This window comes from Biomphalaria glabrata, chromosome 2 (assembly GCF_947242115.1).
Source record: "Biomphalaria glabrata chromosome 2, xgBioGlab47.1, whole genome shotgun sequence".
NCBI classification, from domain to species: domain Eukaryota; kingdom Metazoa; phylum Mollusca; class Gastropoda; family Planorbidae; genus Biomphalaria; species Biomphalaria glabrata.
In genome coordinates this window covers 39087108-39100862 of record NC_074712.1, presented here as the reverse complement: position 1 = coordinate 39100862, position 13755 = coordinate 39087108, and the positions used below count along the sequence as shown (strand labels likewise).

Genomic DNA, 13755 nt, shown 5'->3' with positions numbered 1-13755 from the left:
GCCGTTGCATCAGAACTCTGAATGGTCTAAAATATTGTGATGTCGGATTTTCAATATCTTTTCTAGTTTACGAGATCTAAACGGGACGGACGGACAGACATTTCGCATAAAACTAATAGCGTCTTTTCCCCTGTAGGGGGCCGCTAAAAAGTAACCAATTAGTTAATTAGCTATTGGTAATTAATTTATTTGTTTCGTATCTTGAACTGGACAGATGTGGTGGTTTAAGTTGAATTATTCCCCTTGAGGACTTGAGACCTGAGTCAACATTTTTTGTGCATCTAAAAAAACAAATAAAAAACGATCATGTCAACATTCACCAAGATACACACACCCCTTTTTGGTCTCCCTTTCACAACTGGTGCAGACAAGTGATAGGATCATAGCGCATTAAGAAAGCTAAAAACTAAACAAAAATAATTGATAAAAATATTTCTATCGCACAGATTTATACGTCTAGCTAGGTCAATCCATGTATATATATATATAATTACATGACTGATTCAAACTAATTGATACATTTACACTTAATATAAGCTTTTTGTTTAAATTAATTTTTATGTTTTCTTGTTTTGCTCTGTTATGATGCTTAAAGGGTCAGAGCAGTACATACAATCTTGCAATTTGTTTACCGTATAGTATATCCAATTAGTTTAAAACTGAAGGAGTTCGTGTTTTTTGCCAGCTCATGAATGGAACATGTTGGTCCGACTTTAAAGCACTCTATATTTATTTATTTATACACACACACACACACATATACATAAATACATAACAGCTGCCTATCGAAACTTGTTTTAAAAATGGTGTATGTGTACGTGTATGCACTATGCATACTAAAATATGTATGTGTATGTACATGCTATGTGCACACTTAGTTTGAGAAAGAAAATTAAATTGTACACTTTCTTTATCTTTCACCTAAAAGATCAATTATGTTTTTAAAATACATTTATTTGACAGATAAATAAATATATATTGTATCTTTTTATCTCTCTATAAGACCTGATTGACTTTGATTAGTCCTTGATTGTATATCTCACACACATCACTCCTTAGTAGTATAGCTATACAAACCTGTTCAATTAGGCTTTAAGGGGAAAACAAAACACACACACACAACAGTTTTGCACATTTAGTTTTCAAAAGGCTCCAGCTGAAAACATGACTTCTAGTTGGAGCAGGAATCCAGTGACAGTGAACTCCAACTTTCAAGAGCACTTTGAGTTGGTTGTCTTGAACGTCACATAGGGACAGCGTCAAACCAATAGCAGATTTTCCATACAAAGGGGGTGGGGGGGGAGGCTACTAAAAATAAACAACATGGTTCAATTATGAAAGTGGTAAGAGACAAATGTCTATATCAGTGTTGTTCACTGGAATCTTGATGACTATGTGTGTAAAAATAGCCGCTTAATGATTAACCGCTGATTAATTTTTCCAAGGTATTTCTGATTATCCGCTGATTAATTTTTCCAAGGTATTTCTGATTAACTGCTGATTATGTTTCCTAAGGTATATAGTGTTTGTTATGCCATGTACCCTTCTTATTTAAGCGGCTAAAGGGGAATCACCGCTATTGGTTTTGAGAGTCTATATTGAGAAAGGAGGGGCGGTAATTTTTTTCTGTATTTTCTGTTTTAAAAGCTACTTAATTTATGCAGACGTTTTTTTTTCAAAATAACGTTATATCAAATTTGTATTTTTGTAAAACTAAATTAAGTGTATTTTCTGCTAGAAAAGCTACTTGAATTAAAAAACTGTATACTTTTGTTTCAAAAGAAAAAAAATACATTTAGTATGTATCTTAGGCCAATATATATAATTGAAAACAATACTTCCTAACCCACATACCTATATCCAATTGGATCGGGATACAAACCACACCTCCCGACACCACCCCCTAAAACACAATCTTACATACAACCTTTGGCTTCTTAATTCAATAGTACAGTATCTCACAAGCTCTATAGTGCCCTTTATTATCACTATGGCGTAGTAACGCTCACTCAAGATTTCTTTTTTTTTTTTATCTGCCCCTAAACACACAAAATAATAAAGTTATACCTACATTTTATTTTGTTTTTATAATTTTTTGGACACCCAGTGACACGTTTTCAGTCCAAGTCGGCTTCATTTGACAAAAAAAGTTGTTTCTATACAATGTCTACGAAAACAAAATACGCGCTAAGCATTGCTGTTACAAGTTACATTCCAAAAGAATTTCAATAGTGCTTAAAATGTCAGGAAGTATAATCTTGTAGTATTGTTATGTCGGCTGTATAAACATATATTGGGTCGAAATTGCAAATAAAAAATCGTGTCGATCACGAAAATGGCTTAGTTGTTCTAGACGCAAGATAAGTAATAATAGGTTCAATGTTCTCGTCCACCGCAAGTGTGAGAGTGATAGGTGGTGAGTGAGTTAGGGCCCATTAGTGATAGGTGGTGAGTGAGTTAGGGCCCTTACGTTTATATTATAAATTGAATAGCTACATTAGCATATTAAAGAGACAAAGGGAATAAGCATTTTTATTTTAGTTGTTGAATTCTATCATGAATTTTATTTTAATAAGATTTTGATGTGAATACTAAATTAAAATCTGTATTTAATAATTTAATGATAACTTGTAAGAAACATTTGGCAAGTTTATTTCTAAAATGTTGGTCTGTCTGTACAAGAAATTTAAATACATTTTTAGAAAAAAGTACTCTTTAGATTTAGATAGAAACGCAATTCTCAGGACAGTTCTTCGAGACAGTTCTTCCACAAGCCAATGAAATTGATCAGTACTAAAGTCCCTTAATTCGACAGTGTCTTGAAATAAAATATGATAACTGCCTGAAAGTGTGCACGATGTCTGCTTGCTATTTAAATCTACAGCTAATAGTTTAAACATTTGGCTGACTGATACATCTGTTCACGTGTACTCTTAGAGCTGACTTGACTAGTTCACAGTGAACGTGTTGTTAACATCTGCTGGGACAAACTTTGACAAGGACAACCACTACTAAAGTTGGTGTAACACATTGACTTGTTGGGATCGTATATTTCTGGATGAATTACTCAGGTTTGAACCCCAACCTTTACAGTTGAGTTAGACCTATCGCGGTGATATACGTATGCAGTTAGTTGACAGATCGATTTATCACATGGAGCATGTGTATTTACATTGATATAAAGATTATGTTGGTTTATTATTTTTGTAAAGGATTGAATCATTGTCATTTTTTATGCTGCTGGAATAGACGGCCATGTAGTTTTCATGATCATTTAGATGTTTATACTTCAACCCATCAACCAATATTTAGCCATATATTTCTGTTATAAAGCAGTTGATACATTTGATGAAACATTCCTATACACTACGTAAATAGGAAAACAATGTTCACATATTGCCGTGTTGAAGAATTGAATTTGCTCAATATTTTAGATTCTATTTCATCAACTGTTGTGCCTTGAGTCTGCTAACACTTAATGTGGTCATTCATTCACATCTTGTCATAAAGAAATCAAGCAGTTGCCCTGTTTTCTCCGTTGATATTATTTCATTGAAACCCTTCTTGTTGACCCATGTTCGTCACATACTAACACCACATCACGTGACCTGCCCTGCCTTCATATGTTTCTAACCTATCACATGACTTCATCACAAAATGGTAAACTGTCTATCCATTGATCTGTCCGCAGGCTCTTTGGGCTCAAGAAACATCAGCAAGCAGGCCAACGCGTCCGCTCTTCCCTTCTATCACACCAAAGGCGTGAGGCGAGTGCATGCCACAACGTACGTCCCGGAGATTGGAATCTTCAAAGGGCCATCCATCAAATCCTTTACCAAAAACTCGCTTTCTCTACCGCCTTCCACGGCCTCAACCGCCTCTCTGGAAGACCGTTGTCGACCAGACCCTAAATATCTCCAGGTGAGCCCGCTGGTAGTCGGGCACGACCGGACAGATAGCAGCACCCCATCACCAGCCTCCCTTACGCCGGATGCTATTTCCAACGGCATGAATATAGGGGACATCTCTTCAAGTTTGGACACGGCCAGCGTTGACTCTCAAAGCGTTCGGTCGCAGTCGGTGACCAGTGTGCATTCTCTGAAGGAAGAATACGACGATCTTTCTGACGATGAAGTAAAAGGTTTAGTGATCGATGACGATGCTGTCGACAACAGCGATGATGTAGTCAGCCAAGTAGGTCATAAAACTCCAGACTCCGGGCCTTTGGATGGGGACGAACAGCGTGACAAATCAGACGACCGACCAATCATTTCAGCACAAATAGACAACCCATCGATTCTAGGAGTTAGCGAAAGGACCTCGACCAGTCCTTGCAATAAAACGTCGGTTCACATGATCAAAGTAGGAAACGAAGCCAAAATGAACAGTAAAGTGCCTTCTGAAATTGGTGAGCCAAAATTATATTTCAATGAAGCGATAGATTATAGTTTGCCCAAAAACTTACTTCTTCGGCGCACCAGTTCACAGTCGTCTGCTTCCACGGCTGCACACCACGACATCGGGGCGGCAGACTTGCCATCTAGTCTTTCCACTTGTAAAAACTCTAGTTCCGTTGACAAACGTGGACACAGCGCCCACAAGAAGACACCTCCTCCGTTCAAACCTTTTGTTTCACATTCTGCTTCAAGTGCTGCACTGCAGAGCTGCACAAAGCTGTTGAACACTCGTCAAGCTGTTCGCGTCGGAAGCTCCAAGTCTAGCTCATCGTCTTGTAAAATTTCTTCTATGGCTTGTAAACCGGAGCAAACTGCTTTAAAAACATCTTGTCACGGCCTTGATAAGAAGACACCAAGACGCCATCTTAAAACGGACAGCTCTCAGCCTGTTTCCAGGTGCGATTCTGCGCCTCCTATTGTCGGCTCTTCGACTGTATTGACTTCTGCAGTTTCTCTGACCAAGAGTCACGTGATAGGAGATGGGCGCTGCTCCAAATTAAGTCTTGACTTGTCGGATAGAACAGAGAGTTCCAACGACCATAGTTTAGGCAAGTATAGGCCATTTTTTGTATTGTAGATAGTTGGCAAAATAAAGAATGCTTATTTACAATACTTCCTAATATTTAGAAAGTCTAGTCTAGTATTAACCTTTGCTACTAACATATATTCTCAATTTCTGGCAATACTGGTCAGTGGAAGGCGGCCGCAGAAAATCTTAATCTTAAATGGTTCGCGTTTTTCTTAAGTAATGATTTAAACAAATGCAATTTATTTTTTTAAGTTATAATGCTGTTGTGGAAAAAAGAAATAACGACAAAAGAAAACACTAACTGAGCCCAGTTTGTCTCAAACATCTCAATCTGTGTGTTGTTACCAAGCTTATATCAGCTGACTCCGTCTGTCCATCTGTCTGGTATCAGCTGACTCCGTCTGTCCATCTGTCTGGTATCAGCTGACTCCGTCTGTCCATCTGTCTGGTATCACCTGACTCCGTCTGTCCATCTGTCTGGTATCAGCTGACTCCGTCTGTCCATCTGTCTGGTATCAGCTGACTCCGTCTGTCCATCTGTCTGGTATCAGCTGACTCCGTCTGTCCATCTGTCTGGTATCAGCTGACTCCGTCTGTCCATCTGTCTGGTATCAGCTGACTCCGTCTGTCCATCTGTCTGGTATCAGCTGTCTCCGTCTGTCCATCTGTCTGGTATCAGCTGTCTCCGTCTGTCCATCTGTCTGGTATCAGCTGACTCCGTCTGTCCATCTGTCTGGTCCAAATAGTTCTCCCACTTCCCTTTCTCGGATGAAGTTGAAACTTTTCATTTCCATTGACGATGGCAACGCATGAATCCATAACACAATTATCAACGCATGAATCCATAACACAATTATCAACGCATGAATCCATAACACAATTATCAACGCATGAATCCATAACACAATTATCAACGCATGAATCCATAACACAATTATCAACGCATGAATCCATAACACAATTATCAACGCATGAATCCATAACACAATTATCAACGCATGAATCCATAACACAATTATCAACGCATGAATCCATAACACAATTATCAACGCATGAATCCATAACACAATTATCAACGCATGAATCAATAACACAATTATCAACGCATGAATCCATAACACAATTATCAACGCATGAATCCATAACACAATTATCAACGCATGAATCCATAACACAATTATCAACGCATGAATCCATAACACAATTATCAACGCATGAATCAATAACACAATTATCAACGCATGAATCCATAACACAATTATCAACGCATGAATCCATAACACAATTATCAACGCATGAATCCATAACACAATTATCAACGCATGAATCCATAACACAATTATCAACGCATGAATCAATAACACAATTATCAACGCATGAATCAATAACACAATTATCAACGCATGAATCAATAACACAATTATCAACGCATGAATCAATAACACAATTATCAACGCATGAATCCATAACACAATTATCAACGCATGAATCCATAACACAATTATCAACGCATGAATCCATAACACAATTATCCAAGTAGTTAATTAATTAGTCGTAATTAATTATTTTTTAAAAATGGAAAATGTACTAAGTTAAATGGAGATACGCCTGGCACTAATGAAAGATAGGACAGCGATTGTAAGGTGCTCTCCTCCCTCCCACAAACCAGCACAGCGGCGGCGGCGACACGTACTGATCACGCACACTTGATATCAGCGAGGTTTTAGCATTGAACTTGTTCAATTCATACCAATAGCTTTTACCCTATTCATGGGTGGAAGGAAAAAAGTTTGGATCAAAAGTTGGTAGTCGGGAAATGCCGTAAACAGGCAGTGAAGTTGATAAAGGGCCCACTAATACCACAAATATCGTGGGTTCGATCCTCACGATAGCTTTTTTTTTTGTCACTGACCACCAGATCAAATCCGATCTTATCTGAATGTAAAGTAGGAATTGATTGTAAAAAATGCATTGTATTTAATATTTGTCACTGTTTGATTCGTCCAAATTGAGTTTTGACATTTGATCAAGATCAATGGCTATCATTAACAGGAGGTCGTGCACACACAAACTATATTTCACTGTGTCAACACTAAATATACTATTGAAATGTCACTACAGCTGGCAAATAATTCATACACTAAGTTAAGTCTTTAGTAAAGAGTCGAAATCTCTCTTTCTCTCTCTCTCTCGCTCTCTCTTTAAAATGGTGGGATTCTGTTGCAGTATCACGCCAATACAACACACGCATTCCATAAAGCTTATTTACTCCAGCTGCCTATAACATATTACTTAAACTAATTGGTACATTCTTGTATATATACTGTATACAACATGTTTACTTAGTTTAAAAAAATGCATGCTTTTGAAAGACTAGAAATAAAAGTTGCACCCCAAAACATGGCGCCCTTCAACAAATCGACCAATTACAGAAGATAAAAAGCTTTACATCCAGTACATCGCTATAAAGTAATATATAAACTACTCAAGACGTTTTAAAATTGTTTTAAAATAATGAATGTGTATGTAAAAAAAATGCTTATTTAACCTAGGCCTACACATTTTAAAATAAGTGGTGCGGTGGCTGAACGGTAGAGCGCTTGGCTACCGAACCTGGGGTCTCTTGTTCGAATCTCAACGAAGACTGGGATTTTACATTTCGGGATTTTTAGGGATCCCCTGAATCCACCCCACTCTAATGAGTACCTGACTTTAGTTGGGGAAGGTAAAGGCGGCTGGTCGTTGTGCTTGCCACATGACACCTCGCTCTTTAACCGTTGACCAAAGAAACAGATGACCTTAACATGATCACAAGTAAAGTTTCCCTTTCAGACGAACAGGTCCACAGATTCCAAAGCCGAGCGCTTTACCACTCAGCACCCTCCTCCTTCCCGCAAGGTCTGAAAAGGGGAAACTTAACTTAGTTACTTTTACACATTTTAAAAACAAAAATGTAGATTTAAATTTAAGATCAGAGTTCTATAGATGCTGCGAAAAAAAAAGTAATAGATTCCTACGAGGGCCGCTAAAATACCGTTAAGATCTCGTTTGATTATGTTTTATACAGTAATTTACCATGGGCTATTTTTTGCCTTGCTTCTGTTTCAATTGTAAACTTAAAGCTTTGACGACTTACCTGCAGACCAAGTTTGAAACAAAAACTAGACCTAACATTGCCTCTTTCAATACTACAGCTTATTATAGACTCACTGCAAAACAAGAAAAACATGTTTAAAAAATAACATTAAAAAAAAGATGATACTTCCTATAGAGCTGTCACCAATTAAATAAAAAGCTGCGAAAGCTTGTGCATCGGCACAGTGTTTTACCAAGCTCAAATCTGCAGTATTTTAAGTTTCAACATCACTGCCTGGTATGGCATTCTGAACGTAACAAATAAAACTAAAACTTTATACAATTGTCAATGCTGCTAGTAGGATCATAGGCAACAAACAAACCGCAACTTGGACACCTTGTTGAGAAAAACATTGTTAAGAAAGCAATGCAGATTTCAGGCATAACAAATTCTCTTCATCATGACTTGAACATTTGTCCATCACAAAGAAGACATAAGACACCGATCACAAAAACAAATAGACACAAGAACTCTTTTGTTCTTTTGGTAATTAAATCTTTGAACAAAACGTACCTGACTGTTGTACATTTCACATGTTCAAGAGAGACTGAAACAAATGTTTGCTCTAATCATGTAGTTTTTTTTTTTAATGTTTTTTGTTATCGTAGAGCACAATTGTAAAACAAATTTACTTAGGGATAATTAAGATTATTATTATTATTTTGCTCTAATTAACTAATGAAATTTGATTTGTTACAAATGGGGCATTTTTTACACCGCACCCCTAGAAAAACAATTCGGGTTTAGTGAATGTATAAATCTACTCAACTTAATTCTATTTTAATGACAGGCCTTTAGATCTAGACTTTCAAGACGATGCACACACTTTTCCCGAACATTAATTTATTCAACCCTAAACTCTTGAAGGAATACGGAAATACCCGAAGACTTAAAGTCCTTTCAAGAGAAATTTGTTCTCGTTTTCTTTATTTTATTTTGAACAATTCTAACAGTCAAACCAGAGTTTTCCCTGTGTGCCCAACGAGCTAGTTTCTAACAGTCAAACCAGAGTTTTCCCTGTGTGCCCAACGAGCTAGTTTCTAACAGTCAAACCAGAGTTTTCCCTGTGTGTCCAACGAGCTATTAATTTCTTTCTCAGCGATATGCAGCAACTGTTACATTTCTAGAAAAATCGTTAGACTTTAACAAATCTGTCATTAGCCGCGAGAATGCCAACATACTGTCTGCACTGGACTTTGCTGTTGTGGAGACGTGACTAACTTCGATGATTGCCCTGGAGATGTTTGAGTATCTTGCAGGGGCGTAGTTGAACTACTGCGAGTAGTTGAGGCCAAGCACATCCCAAGAACAAGTGGAAAGGACTCAGTCTAGACTTTTGGACGATTCAAGCAAAGTCTATTACAGAATAGACCAAAGTCGAGTCTCTGTCGGTAATGGATGCTGGCACCTTGAAGTTTTAAAGCCAGCTAAATTAAAGAACATAAAAAAAACCCCACTAAAACTCACTATCCGTGACGTCACTAAATGTTGCGTTGATAGTCCGTCAGCTATAGAGCTCGCTAATCTAAATAAGTACTTTACACAAGGGAGGGTGGACTCAATGGACAAAAAATCTGTTGTATTTGCATTATAGTTAAAATTCCACATTCGAGTACTATTAAGTAAAAAAAAACAACAACAGAAAACTCGGCATTATTTGAAAGTAAAAAAATAATAATAAAGTGATTAAATTTAGTGCGTGGTTCCATGTAAGTAACATTTGTCGATAGTTTCACAGTATTTGCGAAAGGCTTCTCCAACAAGATCGATTCAAAACGTTGATTAGAAGAAGACATTTTCAATACGTTTTCGCCGGTGCGATTCTAGAGTCTACACACGCCTCTCTGCCGCCAGAAGGGACAAAGTTGTCTCTGCGTTCTGTTGACGTCTTTTGGTTGAAGCTCTCTCCTGAAGACTATCTCGCAACGCTCAAAGCCATGACAAGCGTACTTCTTCAGACTGGAGTAAGAGTCTCAAACTTCAGTATCATCCTTTCCCCTTCCTTCTTAATTTAACATTACTTGACCTGCTCTCTTCTTACTATGAGAAATAGTAGGCGAGAAATAGTGCATTGTAAGCTAGAAATGGTGCATTGTAGTCAAGAAATAGTGCATTGTAGTCAACAAATAGTGAATTATAGGTTAGAAATAGTGCATTGTAAGCAAGAAATAGTGCACTGTAAGCTAGAAATGGTGCATTGTAGTCAAGAAATAGTGAATTGTAGGCAAGAAATAGTGCAATGTAAGCTAGAAATGGTGCATTGTAGTCAAGAAATAGTGAATTGTAGGCAAGAAATAGTGCATTGTAAGCTAGAAATGGTGCATTGTAGTCAAGAAATAGTGAATTGTAGGCAAGAAATAGTGCATTGTAAGCTAGAAATGGTGCATTGTAGTCAAGAAATAGTGAATTGTAGGCAAGAAATAGTGAATTGTAGGCAAGAAATAGTGAATTGTAGGCAAGAAATAGTGAATTGTAGGCAAGAAATAGTGAATTGTAAGCAAGAAATATTGCATTTGAGACTCCAGGAAAATGTGTCTACATGACCCGGTCTCAAAACTAAAAAAGACTCCAGTGCTTCTGAAACAAATCCATAACAGCATATTTTGATGTCGATCTTTTCATTCTTGACCTGATGGGCAACCAAATCTCTCTCTGGGAACTGCAAGCATTCGTTTATCATGAGCCATCGCTTTCATGTTGTTCCAAAACTGCTTCGTATGTGTCCTTGAATAAAGAAACTATCTACCTCCCCCCCCCCCTCAAAGTCTTTGTCCTCGTCATTTGTTGTCACTGCGTATAAGACTATAGAACAATGGTGACTAGAATTGTGTTCAACTGTACGCCTGCTGAAGGACATGTTGATTTAATAAGTAGACTACATTCAGATTTCTAGAAACACACAACACATCGAAGTCTAGTTCACATATAAAAGAAAACACACTACACACCAAAGTCTAGTTCAAGTTTAAAACAACCTTCTTAAGTTGTTAGTGTAATCTATTGTTAAAACCATAAGGGCACTAAGCGGAAGGTTAACTATTTAGATCTAGATCTGGTTGTCATTGTTAACGATTTGCGTTACTACGGTTCACATAAAAACAAACTCGTAACTAATTAGTTTAAACATTTGAAAGCATTTTGTCTTCTTCGTCATGTGGAGCTTCTTTGAACTGCTCACCCATCGCTCTTAATGCTGCAAGATACGTCTATAGTTTACAACCCTGAACTAGATATATACCATAGTGTAATGTTATAGGTACGTCTATGTTTACAGCAATGTACAAGATATATACTTGAATGTGTCGCTGTAATGTTGTATGTTTATTATAAGGTCTAAGTTGAGTTGGTTCATGCACTACAAACAACACAAGATAATTAGTAGCTCTTAATGACCGACAGGAGACCAGCATCTTTGTTTATTGATGTCGTGTCTAACTGACCGACAGGAGATGTTCATTGATGTTGTGTCTAGCTGACCGACAGGAGATAAGGATCTATGTTCACTGATGTTGTGTCTAGCTGACCGACAGGAGATGTTCATTGATGTTGTGTCTAGCAGACCGATAGGAGATAAGGATTTATGTTCACTGATGTTGTGTCTAGCTGACCGACAGGAGATGTTCATTGATGTTGTGTCTAGCTGACCGACAGGAGATGTTCATTGATGTTGTGTCTAGCTGACCGACAGGAGATGTTCACTGATGTTGTGTCTAACTGACCGACAGGAGATGTTCATTGATGTTGTGTCTAGCTGACCGACAGGAGATGTTCATTGATGTTGTGTCTAGCTGACCGACAGGAGATAAGGATTTATGTTCACTGATGTTGTGTCTAGCTGACCGACAGGAGATGTTCATTGATGTTGTGTCTAGCTGACCGACAGGATATAAGGATCTATGTTCACTGATGTTGTGTCTTACTGACCGACAGGAGATCAGCATCTATGTTCATCGATGTTGAGTCTAGCTGACCGACAGCTGATAAGCATCAGCTATTCACTGATGTTGTGTCTAGCTGACCGACAGGAGATGTTCATTGATGTTGTGTCTAGCTGACTGACAGGAGATGTTCACTGATGTTGTGTCTAACTGACCGACAGGAGATGTTCATTGATGTTGTGTCTAGCTGACCGACAGGAGATAAGGATTTATGTTCACTGATGTTGTGTCTAGCTGACCGACAGGAGATGTTCATTGATGTTGTGTCTAGCTGACCGACAGGAGATAAGGATTTATGTTCACTGATGTTGTGTCTAACTGACCGACAGGAGATGTTCATTGATGTTGTGTCTAGCTGACCGACAGGAGATAAGGATCTAAGTTCACTGATGTTGTGTCTTACTGACCGACAGGAGATCAGCATCTATGTTCATCGATGTTGTGTCTAGCTGACCGACAGGAGATAAGGATCTATGTTCACTGATGTTGTGTCTAAATGACCGACAGGAGATGTTCATTGATGTTGTGTCTAGCTGACCGACAGGAGATGTTCATTGATGTTGTGTCTAGCTGACCGACAGGAGATGTTCATTGATGTTGTGTCTAGCTGACCGACAGGAGATAAGGATTTATGTTCACTGATATTGTGTCTAACTGACCGACAGGAGATGTTCATTGATGTTGTGTCTAGCTGACCGACAGGAGATAAGGATCTATGTTCACTGATGTTGTGTCTTACTGACCGACAGGAGATCAGCATCTATGTTCATCGATGTTGTGTCTAGCTGACCGACAGGAGATAAGGATCTATGTTCACTGATGTTGTGTCTAACTGACCGACAGGAGATGTTCATTGATGTTGTGTCTAGCTGACCGACAGGAGATAAGGATTTATGTTCACTGATATTGTGTCTAACTGACCGACAGGAGATGTTCATTGATGTTGTGTCTAGCTGACCGACAGGAGATAAGGATCTATGTTCACTGATGTTGTGTCTTACTGACCGACAGGAGATCAGCATCTATGTTCATCGATGTTGTGTCTAGCTGACCGACAGGAGATAAGGATCTATGTTCACTGATGTTGTGTCTAACTGACCGACAGGAGATGTTCATTGATGTTGTGTCTAGCTGACCGAGAGGAGATGTTCATTGATGTTGTGTCTAGCTGACCGACAGGAGATGTTCATTGATGTTGTGTCTAGCTGACCGACAGGAGATAAGGATTTATGTTCACTGATGTTGTGTCTAAATGACCGACAGGAGATGTTCATTGATGTTGTGTCTAGCTGACCGACAGGAGATAAGGATCTATGTTCACTGATGTTGTCTTACTGACCGACAGGAGATCATCATCTATGTTCATCGATGTTGTGTCTAGCTGACCGACAGGAGATAAGGATCTATGTTCACTGATGTTGTGTCTTACTGACCGACAGGAGATCAGCATCTATGTTCATTGATGTTGTGTCTAACTGACCGACAGGAGATGTTCATTGATGTTGTGTCTCACTGATTGACAGGAGATAAGGATTTATGTTCACTGATGTTGTGTCTAACTGACCGACAGGAGATCAACATCTATATTCATTGAAGTTTTAATGCACACTTTGGGATGATGAGGTACCTGTGGTTGATAGGCATAAACCACTTGGCTATTTATCTAGGGGACTCGAGTTCAAAACCCGTCTCCAG

General features: G+C 38.4%; 1 protein-coding gene across 9 annotated transcripts in view; it reads left to right on the top strand.

The window, feature by feature from the left end:
• Positions 1-13755, top strand: part of LOC106063306 (serine-rich adhesin for platelets-like) — a 118648-nt gene that overhangs the window by 72867 nt on the left and 32026 nt on the right. For 8 of the 9 annotated variants that reach the window (XM_056020474.1, XM_056020471.1, XM_056020472.1 and 5 more), the window contains one exon: positions 3692-5005. The exons of the other annotated variant lie outside the window; for it this stretch is intronic. In XM_056020474.1, the coding sequence (XP_055876449.1) occupies positions 3692-5005 (1314 nt within the window). The remainder of the gene's footprint in view (positions 1-3691; positions 5006-13755) is intronic. 9 annotated transcript variants of the gene reach the window in all.